Source organism: Bidens hawaiensis, unplaced genomic scaffold (genome assembly GCF_021521415.1).
Source record: "Bidens hawaiensis isolate Kalapana, Puna unplaced genomic scaffold, B.hawaiensis_p1.1 tig00016672_1, whole genome shotgun sequence".
In the NCBI taxonomy this organism is placed as follows: domain Eukaryota; kingdom Viridiplantae; phylum Streptophyta; class Magnoliopsida; order Asterales; family Asteraceae; genus Bidens; species Bidens hawaiensis.
In genome coordinates, this window is record NW_027492527.1 from 76632 (window position 1) to 95954 (window position 19323).

The 19323-nt window shown below is 38.8% G+C and overlaps 2 protein-coding genes and 1 non-coding gene across 3 annotated transcripts; all 3 read left to right on the forward strand.

The window, feature by feature from the left end:
- Nucleotides 1-8905: 8905 nt before the first annotated feature.
- Nucleotides 8906-10343, forward strand: LOC143551833 (G-type lectin S-receptor-like serine/threonine-protein kinase At4g27290; the record flags this gene model as incomplete). The annotated part of the gene is made up of 5 exons (XM_077042178.1): nt 8906-9049; nt 9178-9388; nt 9477-9714; nt 9789-9939; nt 10041-10343. Coding segments are annotated over 5 exons (1047 nt in total), but the record flags the coding sequence as incomplete, so codon positions are not given.
- Nucleotides 10344-11468: 1125 nt separating this feature from the next.
- On the forward strand, nt 11469-14249 carry LOC143551839 (uncharacterized). The gene is made up of 7 exons (XM_077042183.1): nt 11469-11703; nt 11773-11809; nt 13009-13079; nt 13598-13692; nt 13772-13839; nt 13920-14030; nt 14114-14249. The coding sequence occupies exons 1-7, from the start codon at nt 11511-11513 to the stop codon at nt 14244-14246; spliced, it is 708 nt and encodes a 235-aa protein (XP_076898298.1). The 5' UTR covers nt 11469-11510; the 3' UTR covers nt 14247-14249.
- A 762-nt stretch (nt 14250-15011) lies between these two features.
- Nucleotides 15012-15093, forward strand: TRNAS-GCU (transfer RNA serine (anticodon GCU)). The gene has a single exon. It is a non-coding gene; the product is annotated as a tRNA-Ser (tRNA).
- Nucleotides 15094-19323: the final 4230 nt, after the last annotated feature.

Sequence of the window (19323 nt, forward strand, 5' to 3'; positions counted from 1 at the left end):
GGTACGTTATATCGACGCTCCTATCTTGGACCGCTCATGAAATGCCTAGATGCTGAGGAAGCAAGCTATGTGATCAGAGAGATACACGAAGGAATCTGTGGAATACATGCTGGCCCGCGCATGGTGGTTGCCAAGGCAATGAGCGCAGGTTACTATTGGCCAGGCATGTACTTAGACGCATTAAAAAAGATCCAAAAATGCAAAGCATGTCAGAGCTACGCGCCAAACACCATGCGGCCAAAGAACAACTTGATTCCGGTGACCTACCCATGGCCTTTCCACAAATGGGCAATCGATATTGTGGGTCCCCTACCGCAAGCGCCTGGGCGAGTAAAATTTTTGGTAGTGGCAGTAGACTATTTCACAAAATGGGTCGAAGCCAAGCCACTAGCAAAAATCACAGCCGAGGCGATGAAGCAATTTATCTGGAGCCACATCATATGCCGTTTTGGCTTGCCCATGGAAATTGTGAGCGACAATGGCAAACAATTCACTGACAAAAAGATATCCAGCTGGCTCAAGGAATTGCGCATCAACCAAATCTTCACTTCAGTATACCACCCTCAGGGGAATGGCCAAGTGGAGCGCGCGAACCAAAGCTTGCTAAATGGGCTGAAGAAAAGGTTGGAGGGGGAATCCCATTCTTGGGTCGAAGAGCTACCTAATGTCCTGTGGGCGCACAGGACATTAAGCAAAACCAGCAATGGGGAATCCCCGTTCAGCCTAACCTATGGAACGAAGGCTATGATTCCAGCAGAAATTGGATGCCCATCCCATAGGGTGCTCATGATGAGCAAGATTGATAACGAGCGCGAAAGGAGGTTGGATCTCAACTTACTTGAAGGGCGCAGAGAGGCGGCTATCATTAGTGAAGCCAAATACAAGAAGAAACTGGAAAAATATTACAATCAGCGCGTGAAAGAATGCCACTTCAAGAAGGATGATTTTGTCCTTCGAAACAATGAAGCTAGCCGCGCGATATCCCTGGGAAAGATGTCCCCCAATTGGGAGGGACCTTATCAAGTCTCGGAAGAATTGGGAAAAGGCGCATACGCCTTAAAAGATTTGAATGGAAAGAAGATCCCGCGCGCATGGAACGCGGCACAGCTTAGAAAATGTTTCATGTAAAAATTGTACAAGTTTGTAATCAAGGCTTTTTAAGCCATTATGAATAATGATATGCGCTATCTTCTCTTAATGTGGATTCTACTACATTTTGCATACATGTTTCACACTTCCCTTTATTAATTTTGAGCAATATGACAACATCGTATTGACATCAAAACAAAATAAAACGAAGTAAAACATACATGCGCGAGCTTCAAGCTCAAACGCGTTAATGAGTCTTAACTCTAAAACGTCAGGGCCTTAGCCCAATAATATGAGCCTTAGCTCAGGGCCTTAGCCCAATAATGTGAGCCTTAGCTCAAATCACTCAACATCCATCCTACATGCTGCGCAGCCTGACCATAAAAATACCTAAGCACAACTAAGGCAAAGCACATGCCAAAACATAGTTGTTAAGGTCTCAGGTCGAGGTCGCGCATGAAATTGTAATGGATATCTGAGTAACACATACTGACACGTAAAGGCTAAAAAACTCATAATTCCCTATAATAAATGCGCGATAACGTCGCGCAAAAGAGGAATAATGAAACGCCAAAGCACGTGTCAACATAGTCAGGATATTGCAAAATCACTTACAATATGACAAGGATTAAGTAAAATAATTTCATTACAACCTTGTTCTTATTTCAACGTGCAAGCATATCTTATATTCAACAAGCAAACATGCAATATAAAGAGATGATTCGGGAATGCGCAAGATGCGAATAAGGGAAAACAAAATTTCATTCCAAAGCATTGAAATTTACAAGTTTACAAGATGATGAGATACAAACTACAAATAAAAAAAAAAAAAAAAAAAAAAAAAACATGAAGGGCTTCTCAAGTCTCCACGTCGACGTCAGCCTCTTCATCGTCCTCATCACCGCCTTCAGCGTCTGGCGCAGCCCGCTCCTCGTCATCTCCAAACTGACCATAGTCAAGTTGTTCATCCTGAATGGAGTCTTCTATCACAATAGTGTCAGGAGCGGGTCCTTTGGCCACGCCAGAGCCGCTAGCAGGGGCAGCATTCCCCGCGCCATCATCGCCGCCACCAGCCCCTTCGCACTCGTCAAGTAATTTCTTTAGCGCGCCGAGATCGGGCTGGTCAGCAAGCGCGGATATCTGCAAATCATAAGGAAAAATATGAGTACAAAAAGACTTGGAAAATAAGTCAAGGTAATCTCATTAAGGTTAAAATACCTGCGCAAGGATGGGAATGGGAGTATTCAAATACTTCTCCCCCATCTCGGCCATGTCCGCGCAGGCAACGTCGAGCTGATAAGGGTAATCGGATGGGTTCTTCTTCAGATTGCTATATTCACAGCCATCCTTAAACCCTTCAGCTCGTCCCACCAAGCGCGCGGCAGCGTTGCAATCCATCACAAGGGCCTGAAACTCGTCTGAGTATTTCATCGCGTAAGCGCAACGAGTCATACCCTGTGAGATTAGCCATTGGCGATCCTGCGCGAGGGAAGAAACAGACGTCTCGAGAGCAGGAATCTGAGAGTTTAACAACTCAACAGTTTCCTTAGTCTGTTTCAGCTCTTCTTTGTCGGACGCTGCTGCCGCCAAGGCTTCTTCCTTTTCCGCTCGCGCAAAATCGAGGGCTTCCTGGCTAGACGCTGCCGTCGCCAAGGCTTCATCTTTCTCGGCCCGCGCGGCCGCCAGCTCCTTCTTCAGGCGCGCAACCTCACTCTCCAATGATGATTTGTCAGTTATAGACTGGACAAGAGCTTGGTCACGCGCCTCCGCGTCCAGCTCCAAGTCGCGCACTCTACGCTCGTACTTGGCTGAGTCCGCCTCGGCCGCCTGTAGCTTCTCCCGCGCAGCCTGTAGCTCATGACCGCGCTTCACGAAGGCGGTGTTGGCACTTGCTCTGTTCTCACTGAGCTCTGCTTGGAGCTTCTCAGCTCTCTCTCGAGCATCAGAAAGATGCCAAGCAGACACTTTAGCCTCTTGCTTGGCTTCCGCAAGAGCATCACGTACCTTTACGTAATCATAGCGAAGCTCTTGGGAGGCAGCAAAGAAAGCCGACCCAGCAAACAGATGATCGTTGAGCAAGTCATCGCGAGCGCGGCCCTCCTGAAACCTCCTTTCAGCTGGAGGCACAGAATGAGCTCAGAAGTCCTCACACACACCCATGGACTGAAATGAGCTGTCTTCAGTAATATTCCATCTCGGGCGGTAAATGTGATCGGCTTCCTGCAAACACAAAGTAATGATCTAAGTCATCAAAACACTAATATGGAAGTCCGCGCAGCGGAGCAAAAACAAACCTATACCTGCGGGGATGAAGTAGAAAAGTCAGCGCCAGCCCCACGAGAAGACTGCGCCGCGAAATCTCGTGGCGCTGCAGGGCTGGCGCGGCCGCTGTCGGAGCCTTCAACTTAAACCTCCTCATCCTCTGAAACAGGCCTTTTCTCCTGCGACCTGGAAGAACCAAAATCAGTCTCGCGAGGAGGGCTGCGCGCAGGAGGAGGTGAGGGAGGTCTCGACGCCGCCAGATCGGCGCGTAAGACTGCCTCCTGCTCCTTAGTAATCCCGATGAGGGGAGATTCAGCGCTTGCAGGAGCAGGAGCAGAACCAGCGGCGCTGGCACCGGCGCCAGCAGTGCCGCCAGCAGCTTGAACGCCAGCTATGACTCCTATGAAAAATCAACAAAAACAAATGATTCATGACTTGATCTAAAAGAAAAAGTCAGAAAATAAAAGTGCAATGCATACCTTGGCGCAACGCAGTTCGCGAGTCAAACATCGCCATGAAGTTCATTCTCCCCTTTTTTGAGGGTAAAACAGGGGACTTCGAAGCGACCTCCGGCGCAGCCTCGGCACCTGGTTGCGCCTGAGGTTGATCCACCAACGTCGCCGGCTCTACAAACATTTGAGTGAGCAAAGATTCATTAGTAATTCTATCAGAATCGCGCTCATAAAACCATAAAGTATAAAGTATACCTGTCGATGAGGAAACGGCAGGCGCAGCGCCGGTTCCCTTTTCCGCCGCGCTAACGGAGGAGGTAGCGGCACCATACCTCGTGTGGACAGGAGGTCTGCCCACTTTTTGAGGCAGGGAAGAAAAGGAAAACTTGGAGGTAAACTCCTGGGTTTTCTCAAGTTCCCTCGCCTGAGTAGGAGGATCCTGAGCAACAGGGGCAACATCTTTCTTCTGTTTCTTACTGGCCCCTGCGCCAGTTTTCCCCTTAGCTTTACGCTTTAGTTGGGGCAACTCAGCCTCCTCTTCCTCCTCCTCTTCCGCGAGCTCCAGCTCGTAGTTCTCAAGCGCGTCTACATTACGTGCAACATAAGTGTTAGCCAAATTTGGTATTATAAAGGCAAATGCATAAGTACAAAGGCTTACCAGGCGCATCGCTGTCAAAGAGAAATCCCAGATCAACAGGGATGAACATGTCATCGAAGCGATCGGGGAAGCCAACCTCCCCAGCGCCCAGCGCGACGGAGCCACCCTCCATATGCTCATCATAGGCGGCGTGGACATACTCCTTGCTGACTGCACAAAACAAGTCAAATGATATCAGCAAAACGAATTATAGTCGCGCAGAAGTAATGCAATGAGTTAACTTACACAAGCCGTCAACTTGGATAACGGGCTCAGTCGCGCTGTCGGCCCACCTCCTGCTCATACCAACCCCCACCAGCGCCTCCTCACAAATGTTCTTGGCGGGGGATGGTTCGGCAGTCAACTTTTTAACCCAGGCGCCAGTTGGGTTCTTGAAGACACCCACATCCGTAGGCGCAGAAGAGATCGCGCGCATGGTCATGCGGATGGGGATCACACCAGCCTTAATGTAAAAAAATCTCTCAGACCAGTCATGAAGGCTCTTGAAGGAAACAGTGCAGCACTTGACCTTCTGACTACGAGGAATGAAGGAGAACCAAGAATCTTGGATCTTTGGCTTATAAAAAAATTGAAAGCGCCGAGGGGTGGGCTCCTCGCGCTGAGATTTGCACATGAACTCAAAGTGAGTCATGCGCACAAGTCCAAACGGATGGACTTGGGATATATGAATCCCATAAAACCTAAGCAGCGCACCCACTAACCTTGTCATCGGGAGACGAAGGTTGCAGTGGGTGAAAAAATGGCAATAAAGGGAAATATAGCCGGTGGGCGGGTCCGCCGCCGTTTGCCCGGCCCCCGGCAACATGCAGCCATACTCAGGGAGAAAACCCTGAGAGGCGATAAGGCTGTCAAAATCGGACTGCCTAAGTTTACAGGGGATCTCATCCCACTTCTTCACTGCCTTGGTCTTCCCTACCTCCTCCGATGAGGCCTCAGCAGCCTTCTTCCCCTTGCCGGTCTTCTTCAACATAGACATTGCTAACGATTTCACACGGCGAAAGATGGGGGAGATTGTGTTGTCTGAGCTATCAGACATACAACTTTAAAATCGGACAAAGGATGCTTCTGAAGAACAGAGATCGGGAAGCAGAAGACAGGTAATCGGAATAGAATGAAAGAAAGGAAAGCTCTGAATAAACAACAAAGAAGATGAAGGATAAAAAACTCAAAAGGGGTTGCTTTGCCCAGGAGAGAGAAAAATTGGTACTGATCGGACTTCACGCGCCACCACTCGCAGGTGTAAGCCAACGCGAGCGCGACACGTGTCCCTGACACTGTCTGAGGGGACACGAAAAGAAACGATACAGGGCCTGCCAGAATTCACGCGCCACCACTCGCAGGTACGAACCAACGCGAGCGCGACACGTGTTCCTGACAATATGTGAGGGGACATGAAAGGCAACTGTAGCACCTCGAGCACACGAAAAGCCTGACACGTCTCCATCACTGACGCATGTCAGCAACAACCAACCACGTACAGGGACGATTCGTTTCAACCAAAAGGATAGAATTTCGCGCAACGATGAGTAATAAGAAGAAAAAGACAAACCCCTACTAAAAGAGCAAACTATTAAGTCTAATATCTATCTTACCTCGCTCGCGCGAGACAAGACACACATTAGACTGGGGGGCTTGAAGAGGTATGTACCCGCTTCAACACCGAGCGAGGCGGGTCAACCCACAAGATATAGACAAGAGGCTTGAAATCAAGACATTATGAAGGCACAAAGCCAAAACCTATGCGCATGGCGCATATCACATATGCTCATGCATCACATGCTCAGGCATCACATACGCTCAGGCATCACATACGCTCAGGCATCACATATGCTCACGCATCACATATGCTCACGCGTATCACATGCTCACGCATATCACATCTGCGCGTGGCGCATATCACATGCTTGTGCATATCACATCTGCGCATGAAACATCTGCGCGTGAGAATAAAGAGAAGACCTCGCGCATCCTCAGGATTGGCGCATATCACACATGCACATAATCAACCTCGTCCTTATCCAAATTAGGGTAAGGACAACCTTGATTGTGCACGTCAGACAACCTTCCAGAAGGTATATTTTTAAGGAATAAGAATATGCTGATGTTGACAGCTGCCAATGAAAGGTGGACAACTCAGCAAAACCCATGTGCAACTAACCAGTGAAAAAGCACCAGGTGTCCCAAGGACACGTGGTGTGAAGCTATAGGAGGAGGCCACGTTTGGCCCTAATTGGGTCTGAGCCCAATCATTGGAAACCCTAGCACTATAAATACCACATCAACTCCACAAGGAGAGGGACACCCTATTACACAGTATTCAGCTATATTAGGCAATACACTTCAATTTCCTTACTCTGAGATTATTATCTTCTCCTACAAACTCTTATTCTCACACTGGAGGGTTACCCCAAAGAGGACCCCTCTGTCCCTTTCTGAGGGGTAAGTTTACGGTGCTGTTCATTTTGTAGGTGGAAGAATCCAGATCCCAGAGAACCATCGGTGAAATAGTATAATCACACCCGAGGAAAGTAGATCGTCTACCAGTGAGTCGATCCACGTTTCTTCAAATGTCGTGCCTTTCTCAGACAAGTTATAATATTAAATGTTTATTAACATAAGTCGTAGGATAATAATAGTTTTTATAAAATGTTATGTTTTCCCCCGACAATTCATGATAAAAAAAATGGCTGAAAACTATAGTTTTTAAAACATGTATTGACTTAATAATCACAAGCACGTACGTTGAACGTTGAATTTCTTTTGTGTTTTTGGGTTTAATAGTAGTTTTGACAAATAAAAAGGGATTCGAAACTTGATTCAATGAGGTTTTTATAGAGTGGTAAGTTTCATTCTTGATAGTCTTCCAGAGTGAGTCAGGCAAGAAACGTCAAAATCAATATAGAAATTTTCTATAATCATACTTCCACATTAAAATTTAGTCTACGACTATTTTCATATACCCAATACTTTGTTATGCATACTTATGCCTACCATTCTTCATTATTCGCCACTTCATTGCAATTTCAGCACATCCTACGTCATTCAGCCTTAGCACTCAACCTATGTTATACTTACAATTTTTCATTCTTTATTTTTTTTGTATTATTTAAATAAAAATCACAGAGAGAGATGTGCGGGCTGCATGGAATGGACCAAGCACACCACTAGTGGAACGGAGATCGGGGATGTGATATTCCCCTTGACCATTCTGGTCCCACATCAAACCACTAATGGATATTTTATGTTCAAGACAAAACGTACGGTGGCGTTTTAGAAGAGGAAAAAGCCCCATATCGCCCAGAACACCACCCCTCGGGGCGTTATGGGGCGTTTGGAGGCTAAATATGTCTTGGGTGTTTTGTAGAAAGCGCCAATATTGTGGGTTTGACTTTGGTCAACCACACTTCCAACCAATAATCAAAAAATTGGGGAGGCGCTTCCACCCCACGTACCACTACACCAGGTCTAAGAAGAATGTAACTTTCATATTATTTTGTAAAATCACAATTACGATTTATTGCATATGAATAATTTAGAATAATGACTAGTTTGAGTTACCTACTAATGTTGATTCATTGTAAATGAAATGGTAAAGATCAAAACTTTGACCAAAAAACTACAATATTAATCCCATGATTTCAGCAGTTTTTTATTTTCATTGTCACTGAATTCATGAACATGTCTACCTTAAAATTATCAAATGTTTTCTTAAGATACTCTTGACAGTTCCTTAACTATAAAAACAAATCTAATATGTTGGCACTCCAACTATCATCCAAACACTTAGGAACACTATCACCATCAATGAAGGCATTTCCCATATTCTTCATGTGTTGTTTAATTCATTTCCATGCACTAGCCGATCATACCTTCGAGCAAAGAAATACAACGTTGGATTGTGGTGTAGATGAAGGGTTTGGAAAGTATTTGTCTCTAAAACTACCAGACACACGACGATCATGGGTTGACATGAATATGACCTTAAAGCAGTGCGCGGCTAAATGTAGAAAGGAGTGTAATTGTACAGCTTTTACGACTTTAGACATCAAATATGATACCGGGTGTTTGTTAGTGTACAATGAATTGATCGATATTCACACATTTCTGGACGATGGACAAGATACATACGTACGAATAGCTACTATTAAAATAGGTACGTAAAAAACCATAATATTTTCTATACACTATATACATGGTCATATAATCGTTTCTAACTGTGGTGATGTGTGTTTACATTGATAGAAAAATATCATGAAAGGGTCTACAAAAGCAAGAAAATGATGATAACCTTTATCGTCGTCTTGATCATCGTTGTCTTTATTCTCGGATTAGCCATTTTGCTTGGGCATTGCTTAAAGGCAAAAGGTGATTATCTTTTATCATAGTCTTTAGTTTCATTTGGGTTTCATCGATCGTTTAACACTTTAACTCCAACCATTGTTGTTGTTTTATAGGGAGGCTTGTTCCACTTCCGGAAGATAATGTTCTAGACTTACCGTTGTTTGATTTGTCGACGTTGCTAAAGGCAACCAACAACTTCTCGGACAATAACAAGATAGGGGAGGGTGGGTTTGGGTCGGTTTATAAGGTAATATATTAAATTTAAGACTCAAAAGTGAACAAGTATCAACTATGTCTTATTGTGCTAGCGTCTTGCTAGTTTTGGTTACAATGGTTGTACGATAATGATTGTAAGCATGTATGCAAATGTTTAAGGGGCTTCTTGAGGACGGAAGAGAGGTTGCAGTGAAGCGGCTTTCCAAGAAATCAACACAAGGAGTAGAAGAGTTCAAGAACGAAGTTATCTTCACTTATAAGCTTCAACATCGGAATCTTGTCAAGATTCTAGGATTCAGCATCCAAGGTGAAGAAAAGCTATTGGTTTACGAATGGATGCCTAACAAAGCCCTCGACTTATTTCTATTTCGTAAGATCTAATTTCATGTAATACGGAATATCATACAATCGAATCGAATGAACTTAAGAACTAGTGATCAACACCGAGACTTTTTCAGGAGAAACGGAGAAACATTTACTTAGTTGGCCACAAAGATTTCACATCATTAAGGGAGTTGCTCGGGGTCTACTTTATCTTCATCAAGATTCTATTCTACGAATCATCCATCGAGATCTCAAGCCCGCCAACATTTTACTTGATCACGACATGAATCCTAAGATATCAGATTTCGGCATTGCAAGAAGCTTCAGAGGAAATGAGACCCAGACAAAAGCAAAAAGAGTGGTTGGGACACAGTAAGATTGCATTACAAACATAATTATATCTCTATATATTTAATATGTTATACTTAACCACATTTTTTATGCAGTGGATACATGTCACCAGAGTACGCAGGAAAAGGAATCACCTCCACGAAATCAGACGTATTCAGCTTCGGAGTTTTAGTTTTGGAAATTGTTAGTGGGAAAAAGAATAGACAATTCTTTTGTCATGATCACAATCACAACCTTCTTGGTCATGTAAGATAAGCAAATACTTTACATGTTAAGTATCAAGTTAATTAGTTCCTTAATCAATAGTCTTGATGCGTTAGTTTTAAGTTTTAACTATTGGTCGTTAGGCGTGGTTACTTTACAAGGAAGGAAAGAGTTTGGAACTAGCTGACGAGTCATTGATCGAGTCACTCCTCACACGTGAAGTGGCACGAACAATCCATGTGGCGTTGCTATGTGTTCAAAGCATCCCAGAAGATAGACCAGACATGTGTATGGTGGTTATGATGTTGAGCTGTGAGTGTTGTTTGCTGCAACCGAAACATCCAGGGTTTTATACACAAGATGGTCAATTTGGAACTGAGAGTTCATCAAGCATGCAAACACAAGTTTCTAACAACAATGTCACAATTACAATAGTTCCTAGATAGAAACCAACACTCTAAAAACTCACCTTTTGTAGTGTATTAAGGAAACACCTACTTAAATTCATATCTTACACAAAACTACCATAGTGTAAAACATTTTCTTTGCGTGTGTTCTTATATAAAGCTACGTTCTGCGTATGAGTTCAAATCATGCAAAATTAGTTTTTCTATTAATGAATGAAGCTTAAACGCGTCTATAAACCAATTACACAACTCATCTAAACAATAATAGTTCGAGTTCACTACGAATCAATGGTATTTTATCGATGATGGTTATTTAAGCACATCAAAACTATTTAAAATCTGTTAATAGGAGTTGATTGTTTAATTAATTTGATAATCAAGTTTATTATATGTTATGTTTATTTCTTGATCTTTTCTTGTTCATATCGGTCTATAGCTTGAATACCAACAAACATATCATCATCATCATCATCATCATCATCATCATCATCATCATCATACTTGTACTCAGTAAATCTCACCAATAGTAAGATTATTGTATGATTTGAGGTGAGTAATATGTAAACAGTCTTACCTCTACCCCGTAGAAATACCAACAAACATATATATATATATATTATAATAAGTTGGCTTACACTATCCAATACCCGAAAAAGTTTTAATTTTGATTTTTATTTATCCTTACCATTGTCTATTGATGCTTCATTTTAATAGATACATAGATTAAAAAAAAATATTTTTATGGGATACGTAGTTATTGATATTCTTTGTATTTTGTAGGTTGCGAAGTACATATATAAAAAGTTATATAAAACTTATGATGCTATTATTTATTTATTGTAAACACTTATATATATGAATTGTATAATATTTTATGTAGTAGTTTTTATATAAATAAAAGAAATAAAAGAATTATAATGATAAATAAAATGTACTTGAAAATCCCAACTTATTATTTTTTTTAACAATGGAACAAACGTACACAGTAATGGACTAGGTTTGAGACTCGATTTTACAAAAAGGCACGAGCATAGGATTACCAATACCCTGTCCATTGCCAACCCATAACCACAGATATAGAGGGGTATAAATTGTTATTAAATAGACATTGAAGGGATATCACTTCCAAGGGTAAAACTGTAATTTCAAACAAAAGTGAAGAAACGGATAAGAGAGCATCACTCCCGCGAAAAGTGAGCGAACGAGATGACGACGACCACCACCACCACCCATGCGCATTTTAGCACCAGCCACCTCAACTACCGGCGGCGATTAACGCCGGCGAGGAAGCTGACCGCTGTAACGGTGAGGTGTAGCGTGTTCTCCGATGAACAGAGGCAAAGCAGGCGATTGGTTTCTATCTCTCTTGTTCTCTTTCATTGTTTATCAATCCCTAAAGGTACTCAACATTTGATCGTTTGTTAGTATTTGAATTGAGATGTGAATTTGAATTTGAATTTGGATGCAGATGCTGTGGCCAGCCCGTTTGATAAGTATGTGAAAAGGTAATAGTGAACATTGATTTTGACTTTGGTCAAATACCAAAAAATCAATAGTAACTAATATGATGTCAATTGCAAAATTACATAATTAGACTTCTTTCGTGTTAGTTGTTTGAGCTATGCCTATAGCAGTATAGCCAGGGGTGAGCTAAAAACCGAATTAATCGAACTGAAACCAAATTAATCGAATCGAAAAAACCAAACCGAAGCATTATCCGACGGTTAATTTTTTTGAAAAACCGAATTTTCGGTTTCATTTCGGTTTTCCATTTTAAAAAAAACCGGAAAAAAACGATTAATTGTGATGAAGGTTATGAAGATGATGAAAACTGAGACTAAACTTTAAAGATGAACAAGATAATGAATGAAGTTTAAAACTAAACTTATTAGTGTTTTTTGATTAAGAACTATGTTGAATTTTAAACTTTGTTACTCTAGCAATTTTATATTCGTATGGTTCCACGTAAGTACGTAACAAGCGTCTATTTTTGTTTTTTGTATTCAATATATTTGTGTTACTCTAATACACTCTTACATGCTTAAAATTATCATCTTTATTTTTTAATTTTTTTTTGCAATGTCCATACATAATTGAAAAAAAACGACTATAACCGAACCGAAACCGAAAATAACCGAAAAACCGAAACGAACGGTTTGTATTTCAAAAAACCAATGACTTCGGTTTCGGTTCCGCTTAAAAATCGAACCGAACCGAACCGTGCACAGCCCTACCTATAGCTGATTTCAACTTAATCGCATTAACAAAATTTGTCAACTTCTTTATGTTAATTGTAAAATACAGCCTCTCCAAAATCCAATTAAGAAATATATTTATAGGTTTATGATAGATGGGGCTATGCTATATGGATGGTATTTTAGTATTTTCCTATAAATGGGTTGGGTTACAATTTTAAATGGTCAAACAGGTTAAAATCCCAAAAGATTAACTAAAACGAATACGGTTCAAATGGATCGTTACTGTAGTATATAATTTTGTTTTTATAATTGTAATCATATTTAGGTTATTAACATTATAAGTTAATAAAGAAAATATAACTAAAAGGTTTCTTGGGCGTCCTGCGCTTAAAGATGACCTGCTTGACTCATTCCAATCCCGACCGACACAGTCAATTTTTCACCTTAACTGTGTGCAATTGAATTATTATGTTTGATATTAATCATTTCTTTAATATATTAACCAGAAAAAGGCTTGAACCGTTGGAGTCATACGTGCCGTCTATCATCTTGACAGAATTGCAGATTAAAGAATTAGGTAATGTTAGTCTTCAGCTAAGTTACTTATGAATGGGCCTTTTTGGGTTATGTTTTTTTTCTAACATGTAAAACGGTTTTAGTAAAACAACTAGCTTTAAAAAAAACAGGTTGAAAGTTACCCAAAGTGTATTTTAGACTTTTATTCAAAGGTCTACATAAATACCAACTCCTCGGAACTTGGTAAATTCAACATAGTGAAGTAATATAATATAATTTCTGTAATCGAATATGACAGACTATAAGTTTAGCATTCCCTAAAGGAATTGTTACATTGTTTTATTATAAATGTTCTAAGTTAACTTATACGTACGTTACCTTTATTCATGATTTGATCATAACATAATCTTAGCTTCATTGAATCTGCTCAACAATATTTCCCTATCATGTTATCCTAGGGAGGGTATGTTAGACATTTGACTTACTGTTAGACACTTTAATCTTATAGTATTATTTTGGATTATATAGATATTGTACCATGATTTATAAAAAAAGCCTTCTTACTGTATCTTTATACAGGCAAAACACTGGAAACAGATCGGCCTGAGTTTGCTGCATGCAGGAGTCTGTTACGTGCTGGCCCAGCAGCATCACTGCGTATGAACATTCGAGCTGTAAGTCAAAACCTTTGTGAACTATCAAATAGTTCAAATAATATGTGGATGATTATGTGTTTGTGTAATGAATGTATAGGTAGCACAGTATGCAAATGAAGTTGGCAATGATCAAAAAGCTTCCAATGACGTGGATCAATGTCTCAGGTACCACTTTTATCATAAATTTATTTATGTATATATAATTTTCACACTTTTTGCCCGACTAAGGGATTTCTTCCGTGAAGAGCGTTGGAAGAACTTGACTCACTGTTGCTACACGCATCAAGAAATGAGCCCGGAGCTTCGGTTAAGTCAATGAAGTCAAACATTGGCATAGCTGTTAATGCGTTGAACAGGTTTGTTTTTTTAAACTACGCAATTGAATTAATTTACAATCCTTTTTTAAAACCGTTTGATCAACCATGTTTTAAAAATGCAGCCTGCTTCAAACTGTTCCAACCGATGTACTGGAAAAGGGTAAGGCTATAGCTGATGCATACAATACTCCTGAAGAAGATTATCCACCAGAAAACTTAGATCCGAACTTGAAGCAGTTGGAGTCGATACTGTGATCACACTGCACAGTTTGTGACTACAGACATGCTGACACGGTATTTTTTTTAAGTACGGTTGGTATTAATACTATGATGAGGTGAAACCGTGAAATAGGTAAATATGCTATGTACTTGCGCACATACAAGAGATGTCGATTAAATGTTTGTACTTTCTCGATAATATTGTCATCCGTGTTTAATCAAAAGAGAAAATTTAAAAATATTCAAGCTTCCTCAAGGTTAGTTTCCAAGGCAGAGAATATGTATTTACTTGTTTTTTTTATTTTCTAAACTTGAAGCAAAACAATGGACTATGTCAAGATAAATGATACAAGAAAATAATGAAATGTTTAGTCCAAAAATGTGGCCCATTAAGTTTGTGGTTCAATCATCAATGTGACTATGTGTGCCTTGTTACATATTGTATTCTTGCCCATTGACTTATTTAGGTTACTTTATTGAGCTCGAAAGGCCGAAACCAACCAAACCCAAAGAATCTGAAATCTTATTTGGTCCAGTTATCAGGCAATATGTCAATTGGTCAAAAATCAACATGAAACTAAACCGATCCAACATCCTTAAGTTATGAATGCTGACCACAATCATCATAGACGCTAACATTATTCATTTCCACCAAATATAGAACACAAAAAAGTTGAGAAAAATAAGACTTTATCTGTATGATTATGTGTATGCTAGATGATATAATGAAGCTGACTCGGTACTGTTATTGTATAGAATGAAACACAATAAAAAAAATAATTTATTATGTAAAACAACAACGACGCTTTGGCCGAGTGGTTAAGGCGTGTGCCTGCTAAGTACATGGGGTTTCCCCGCGAGAGTTCGAATCTCTCAGGCGTCGTTTCATTTTTTACTTCAATTATTCCATTTTACTTCAATTTTTATATTACATATAATCACGGCCCAAAAAGCTTATTTTTAGTAAGGAATTAATTTTCTAATTTTATAAAACTGATCAATAATAATCTCTTTATCACCTCTTGTTTTTAATAAAAAAAAAAAAAAATCCTTATCACCTCTTTATCGATAAACATCTCAGATGCTTGTTAGTTGTTATGTGTCTGAATGTTATTGTGAAGGTTTACCTAAAGACCTGATACAGAGCACCTAAGGATACGAGTGGGGTTACACAAAATACAATAACAACTTCACCTATAGCGCTAATATCGTCCACAAACCTAACATGTGATGGTAAAGAACCATTATTGAGGAGAACCAAACTTGTGTAAATACGAGCCTCTGTAGCCGATCTCTAAATGGAGAAGCACATCTTCTTATCTTACTATTTTTTTAATTTGAAATTATTTAGCTGGAGAACTCACACGCACAGAGACACGCCCCCTTGAAACCCAATGCTCTGTTAACCGCCAAAATTCATTTGCTTTGTAATCTTAACGATAAACTTCTAATGATAGCGTCAAAAGCATTTCCAAAATCAACTTTAAACAAAAGACATAAATTTGAAGTATTTATTCTTACTCAGCTGATACGGGTTTAAGCCCCCACAAATTTGACATTAGTTGGATTTTAGTGGTATATATTCATCGTTAAAAAATAAAAATGAAAACTCATTTTGTATTTTATATTCTTAAACTGAATATGTGCGGAAAATATATTATTTTTAACTTGTATTTGTTTACTTTTGTTTGACTTGTAATTTGTCTTGTTGAATCATTTGCTTACATACATTTTCAAAACACAACCGTACCCTACACAGTGGAACAAAAGAAATTGTGTTTAAACTGAATACTTATAGATTTTGTCCGTATTATAATTTGGTTTTTATATGGGTAATATAATAGTTTCACAAGGGGTACTGGGGTACCTAATGTTGTATTTCTCAGGTGTGTTGATTGCGGGTGTTTTGGTGTTTGGATGGCTAGTGTTTTGCTAGTCTTTAGTTTTAATAAAATTGGTTGTTCAAAAAACAAAAACCTAATGTCGTATTTTACTTTACAGTTATGTTGATAAGTATAAACTTAATTTTATGTTGTCATTATTAAACAAATAACGTTTTGGGATCGCTTTGCTAAGGTAAGTAGTTTTTAGCGTGCAAACCACAAGCCCATGCAAACGATACGAATTGAAAAGCAAAACTGCGTGATGGCATTTTGGTAATTATGCTAAAAAACAATTACACTATATTATAAAAAACAACTAAAATAATTAAATTGCGGAATAGAATTTACAAATGAATTCAACACACAATACTTGTCAATTATTATTATTATTATTATTATTATTATTATTATTTTGCGCAATCACATCTCGTCTTATCAAAACTTCTTATTAATCCTTAATACAAGCGTCTCATTCTTCTCCAAGACTTCAAAAAAGATCTCATCTCATGTGTAACACATTAGTTTTTGATATAAGGTCAAAAACACAAATACACCTAATATTATTATGACTATTATAGGAAAACTCTTCAAAATAGTCACAATAGTCCATTTGTGAATAAATGTTCTCAAAATAGCCCTATCTTTTTTTTTTTTACATTTTCAGAGTCTCTCCAAAACCTATCAGCGGAGACAAGTTTTGAACCAAATTCGTCTTCTCCGACGAGTTTTGTTTGAACCAATCAAAACTAACTTGTTTCAAATCCGTCTTCGTCGACAAGATTTAAACGAGATCTTCCTTGGACAACAACTTTTGAACCAAATTCAAATTCCAATAAAAGTTGACGAAGACAAGTTTTGAACGAAATCAGTCTTAAACAACAACTTTTGAGCCAAATTCAAACTCCAACAAGACTTTTCAAAAGTTTTATTTTAATATTATATTGTAATCATTAGTTTTATTTGTATTTTGTTTTTCTTTTATAACTTGAAATATAAAGTTTTATAAAATTTCGAATATACCGTTGAGATGTACTTACTTTATATACCTGCCAACATAAATTTTATTCAAAATTGAGTTGGCTCAAGTTTTTATTTAACGCTTCAACATAAATTTGACCTAACTCGATTTTGAATAAATTTTTTATCGACACGTATATATAAACATGTTCGTCTCAACGATATTCGAATGTTTTTATAATCTTACTATATTTCAAAAGTATAAAAGAAAAACTAAATATGAGTAAGACTAAGTATAAAAATTAAATAAAAAAAAAGGAAGAATAACCAAGTTTTGTTAAAAAAATTGTCTTTCAATACAGACTTATTTGAAACAAGTGAATGGTTTTGATTGGCTCAAACAAATTTATCAAAAAATACAGAATTTATTCAAAACTTATCTACACCGATGAATTTAGAAAAGAATTTATGAAATCTTGAAAAGAAAATAGAGCTATTTTTGGTTTCTCTTTTCAAGATTGAGTCATATTAAATTAGTTGGTCATTTCAAAAAATAATCATATTAATTTTTTTCCTATTAATATTAGCAGTTATTAGGACATAAAGAGTCATATTAAATTTTTTTCCTATTAATATTAGCATCATATTAGGACATAAAGAAAAGTTAAAATAATAGTCAAAGCTTAGTCTAACTTTTGGTTAAGTTTGGTTGTGGCTCAATGATAAAGCACTTACTTTATAAGTGAGAGGTAGGGGTATCAAACCTCATTACCACCAACTTATATGGGAGATATGAAGGATAACCCTGACTTGCCAGGGTTCGAGTCCTGATGGGTTTTATCCGGTGAATCCCTCAACAGGTGAACCGCTAGGGGCTCCGTCCGTCCGGACTAGTGGCCGGCTCAGACTACCTTTAGCTAATGGAGGCCGCGTATAAAGTACCTGACGTTAATTAATTAGTCGTTAAAAAAAAAGTCTTTTGGACTTTTGTGAAGTGAACACACAGACACACACATTAACTTATAACTTAACCTAACCATGGTTCCATCAACTCTGGCTTCACTTTAGGTCTTCCTTTCTTTCTTTCAGCACCAAACAGATCACTCTCAAACTCTTTCATCAACAGATCCTACACTCTCTCCTATCGGTAATTAGTTCATTACAATACATACATTTGCTTATTATATTCATTCTCTATACAAATTTATACAAATTGATTCAACTTTACTACGTCTATATATGTTTTATATTCATCCGCAATTGTTCGATTCAGCTTTTAAGTACCACGCCGCTTCAATTCGATGAGTTTTGAAGTGTAATTATAGCGTTTGTTAGTGTAATTTGTGCGTTTAAATGTGTTTATGTGAAATTTGTTCGTTCTGCAATGGCATTGTTGTTGTAGTTGTTGTTTGTAACTTATGGATGCGGTTAGTTAGGGTTTTGTAACCGTCGTTAGTGTGTAGTTGACTGATTGTGCTTGTGGTAGGTTATTTGTAAGTGTTTACTTGCTAAATGAAATCTATGCACTGCTTATCGGTTATTGTAAACACGTTAAACTTGAGTCCGCGTGTGTTATATAGGTTTGCGAATGTTTGATTCAGCTTTTAATTATCGCGCCGCTTAAATTCGATGAGGTGTATGGTATAATTGTAGCGCTAGTTTGTGTAATTTGCGTGTTTGAATGTGTTTATGTTTGTAACCGTCGTTAGTGTGCAATTGACTGATTCTGCTTATTTTAGGTTATTTGTGAGTGTTTACTTGCTAAATGAAATCTATACACTGCTTATCGGTTATCGTAAACATGTTAAAATTTAGTCCGCGTGTGTTATATAGGTTTGCAGATGTTCGATTCAGCTTTTAATAATTGCGCCGCTTAAATTCGATGAGGTGTATAGTATAATTGTAGCGCTAGTTTGTGTGATTTGTGCGTTTGAATGTGCTTATGTGAAATTTGTTTGTTGTGCAATGGCATTGTTGTTGTAGTTGTTGTTTGTAACTTATGGATGCGGTTAGTTAGGATTTTGTAACCGTCGTTGGTGCGTGATTGACTGATTCTGCTTGTGCTAGTTTATTTGTTTAAGTAGTTATTTCGTTATTGCAATCTAAGTGTTTACTTGCTAAATGAAATCTATACAGTGCTTATCGATTATCGTAAACACGCTAAACTTTAGTCCGCGTGCGTTATATAGGTTTGCAAATGTTCGATTCAGCTTTTAATTATCGCGCCGCTTAAATTCGATGAGTTGTATAGTATAATTGTAACGCTAGTTTGT

Excerpts from the sequence above, each read along its gene's own strand:
- LOC143551839 (XM_077042183.1), top strand. The coding sequence starts at position 11,511 with ATGACGACGACCACCACCACCACCCATGCGCATTTTAGCACCAGCCAC. Across the intron at positions 11,704-11,772 it reads TTGTTTATCAATCCCTAAAG|ATGCTGTGGCCAGCCCGTTT; the intron begins GTACTCAACATT and ends ATTTGGATGCAG. Across the intron at positions 13,080-13,597 it reads ATTGCAGATTAAAGAATTAG|GCAAAACACTGGAAACAGAT; the intron begins GTAATGTTAGTC and ends ATCTTTATACAG.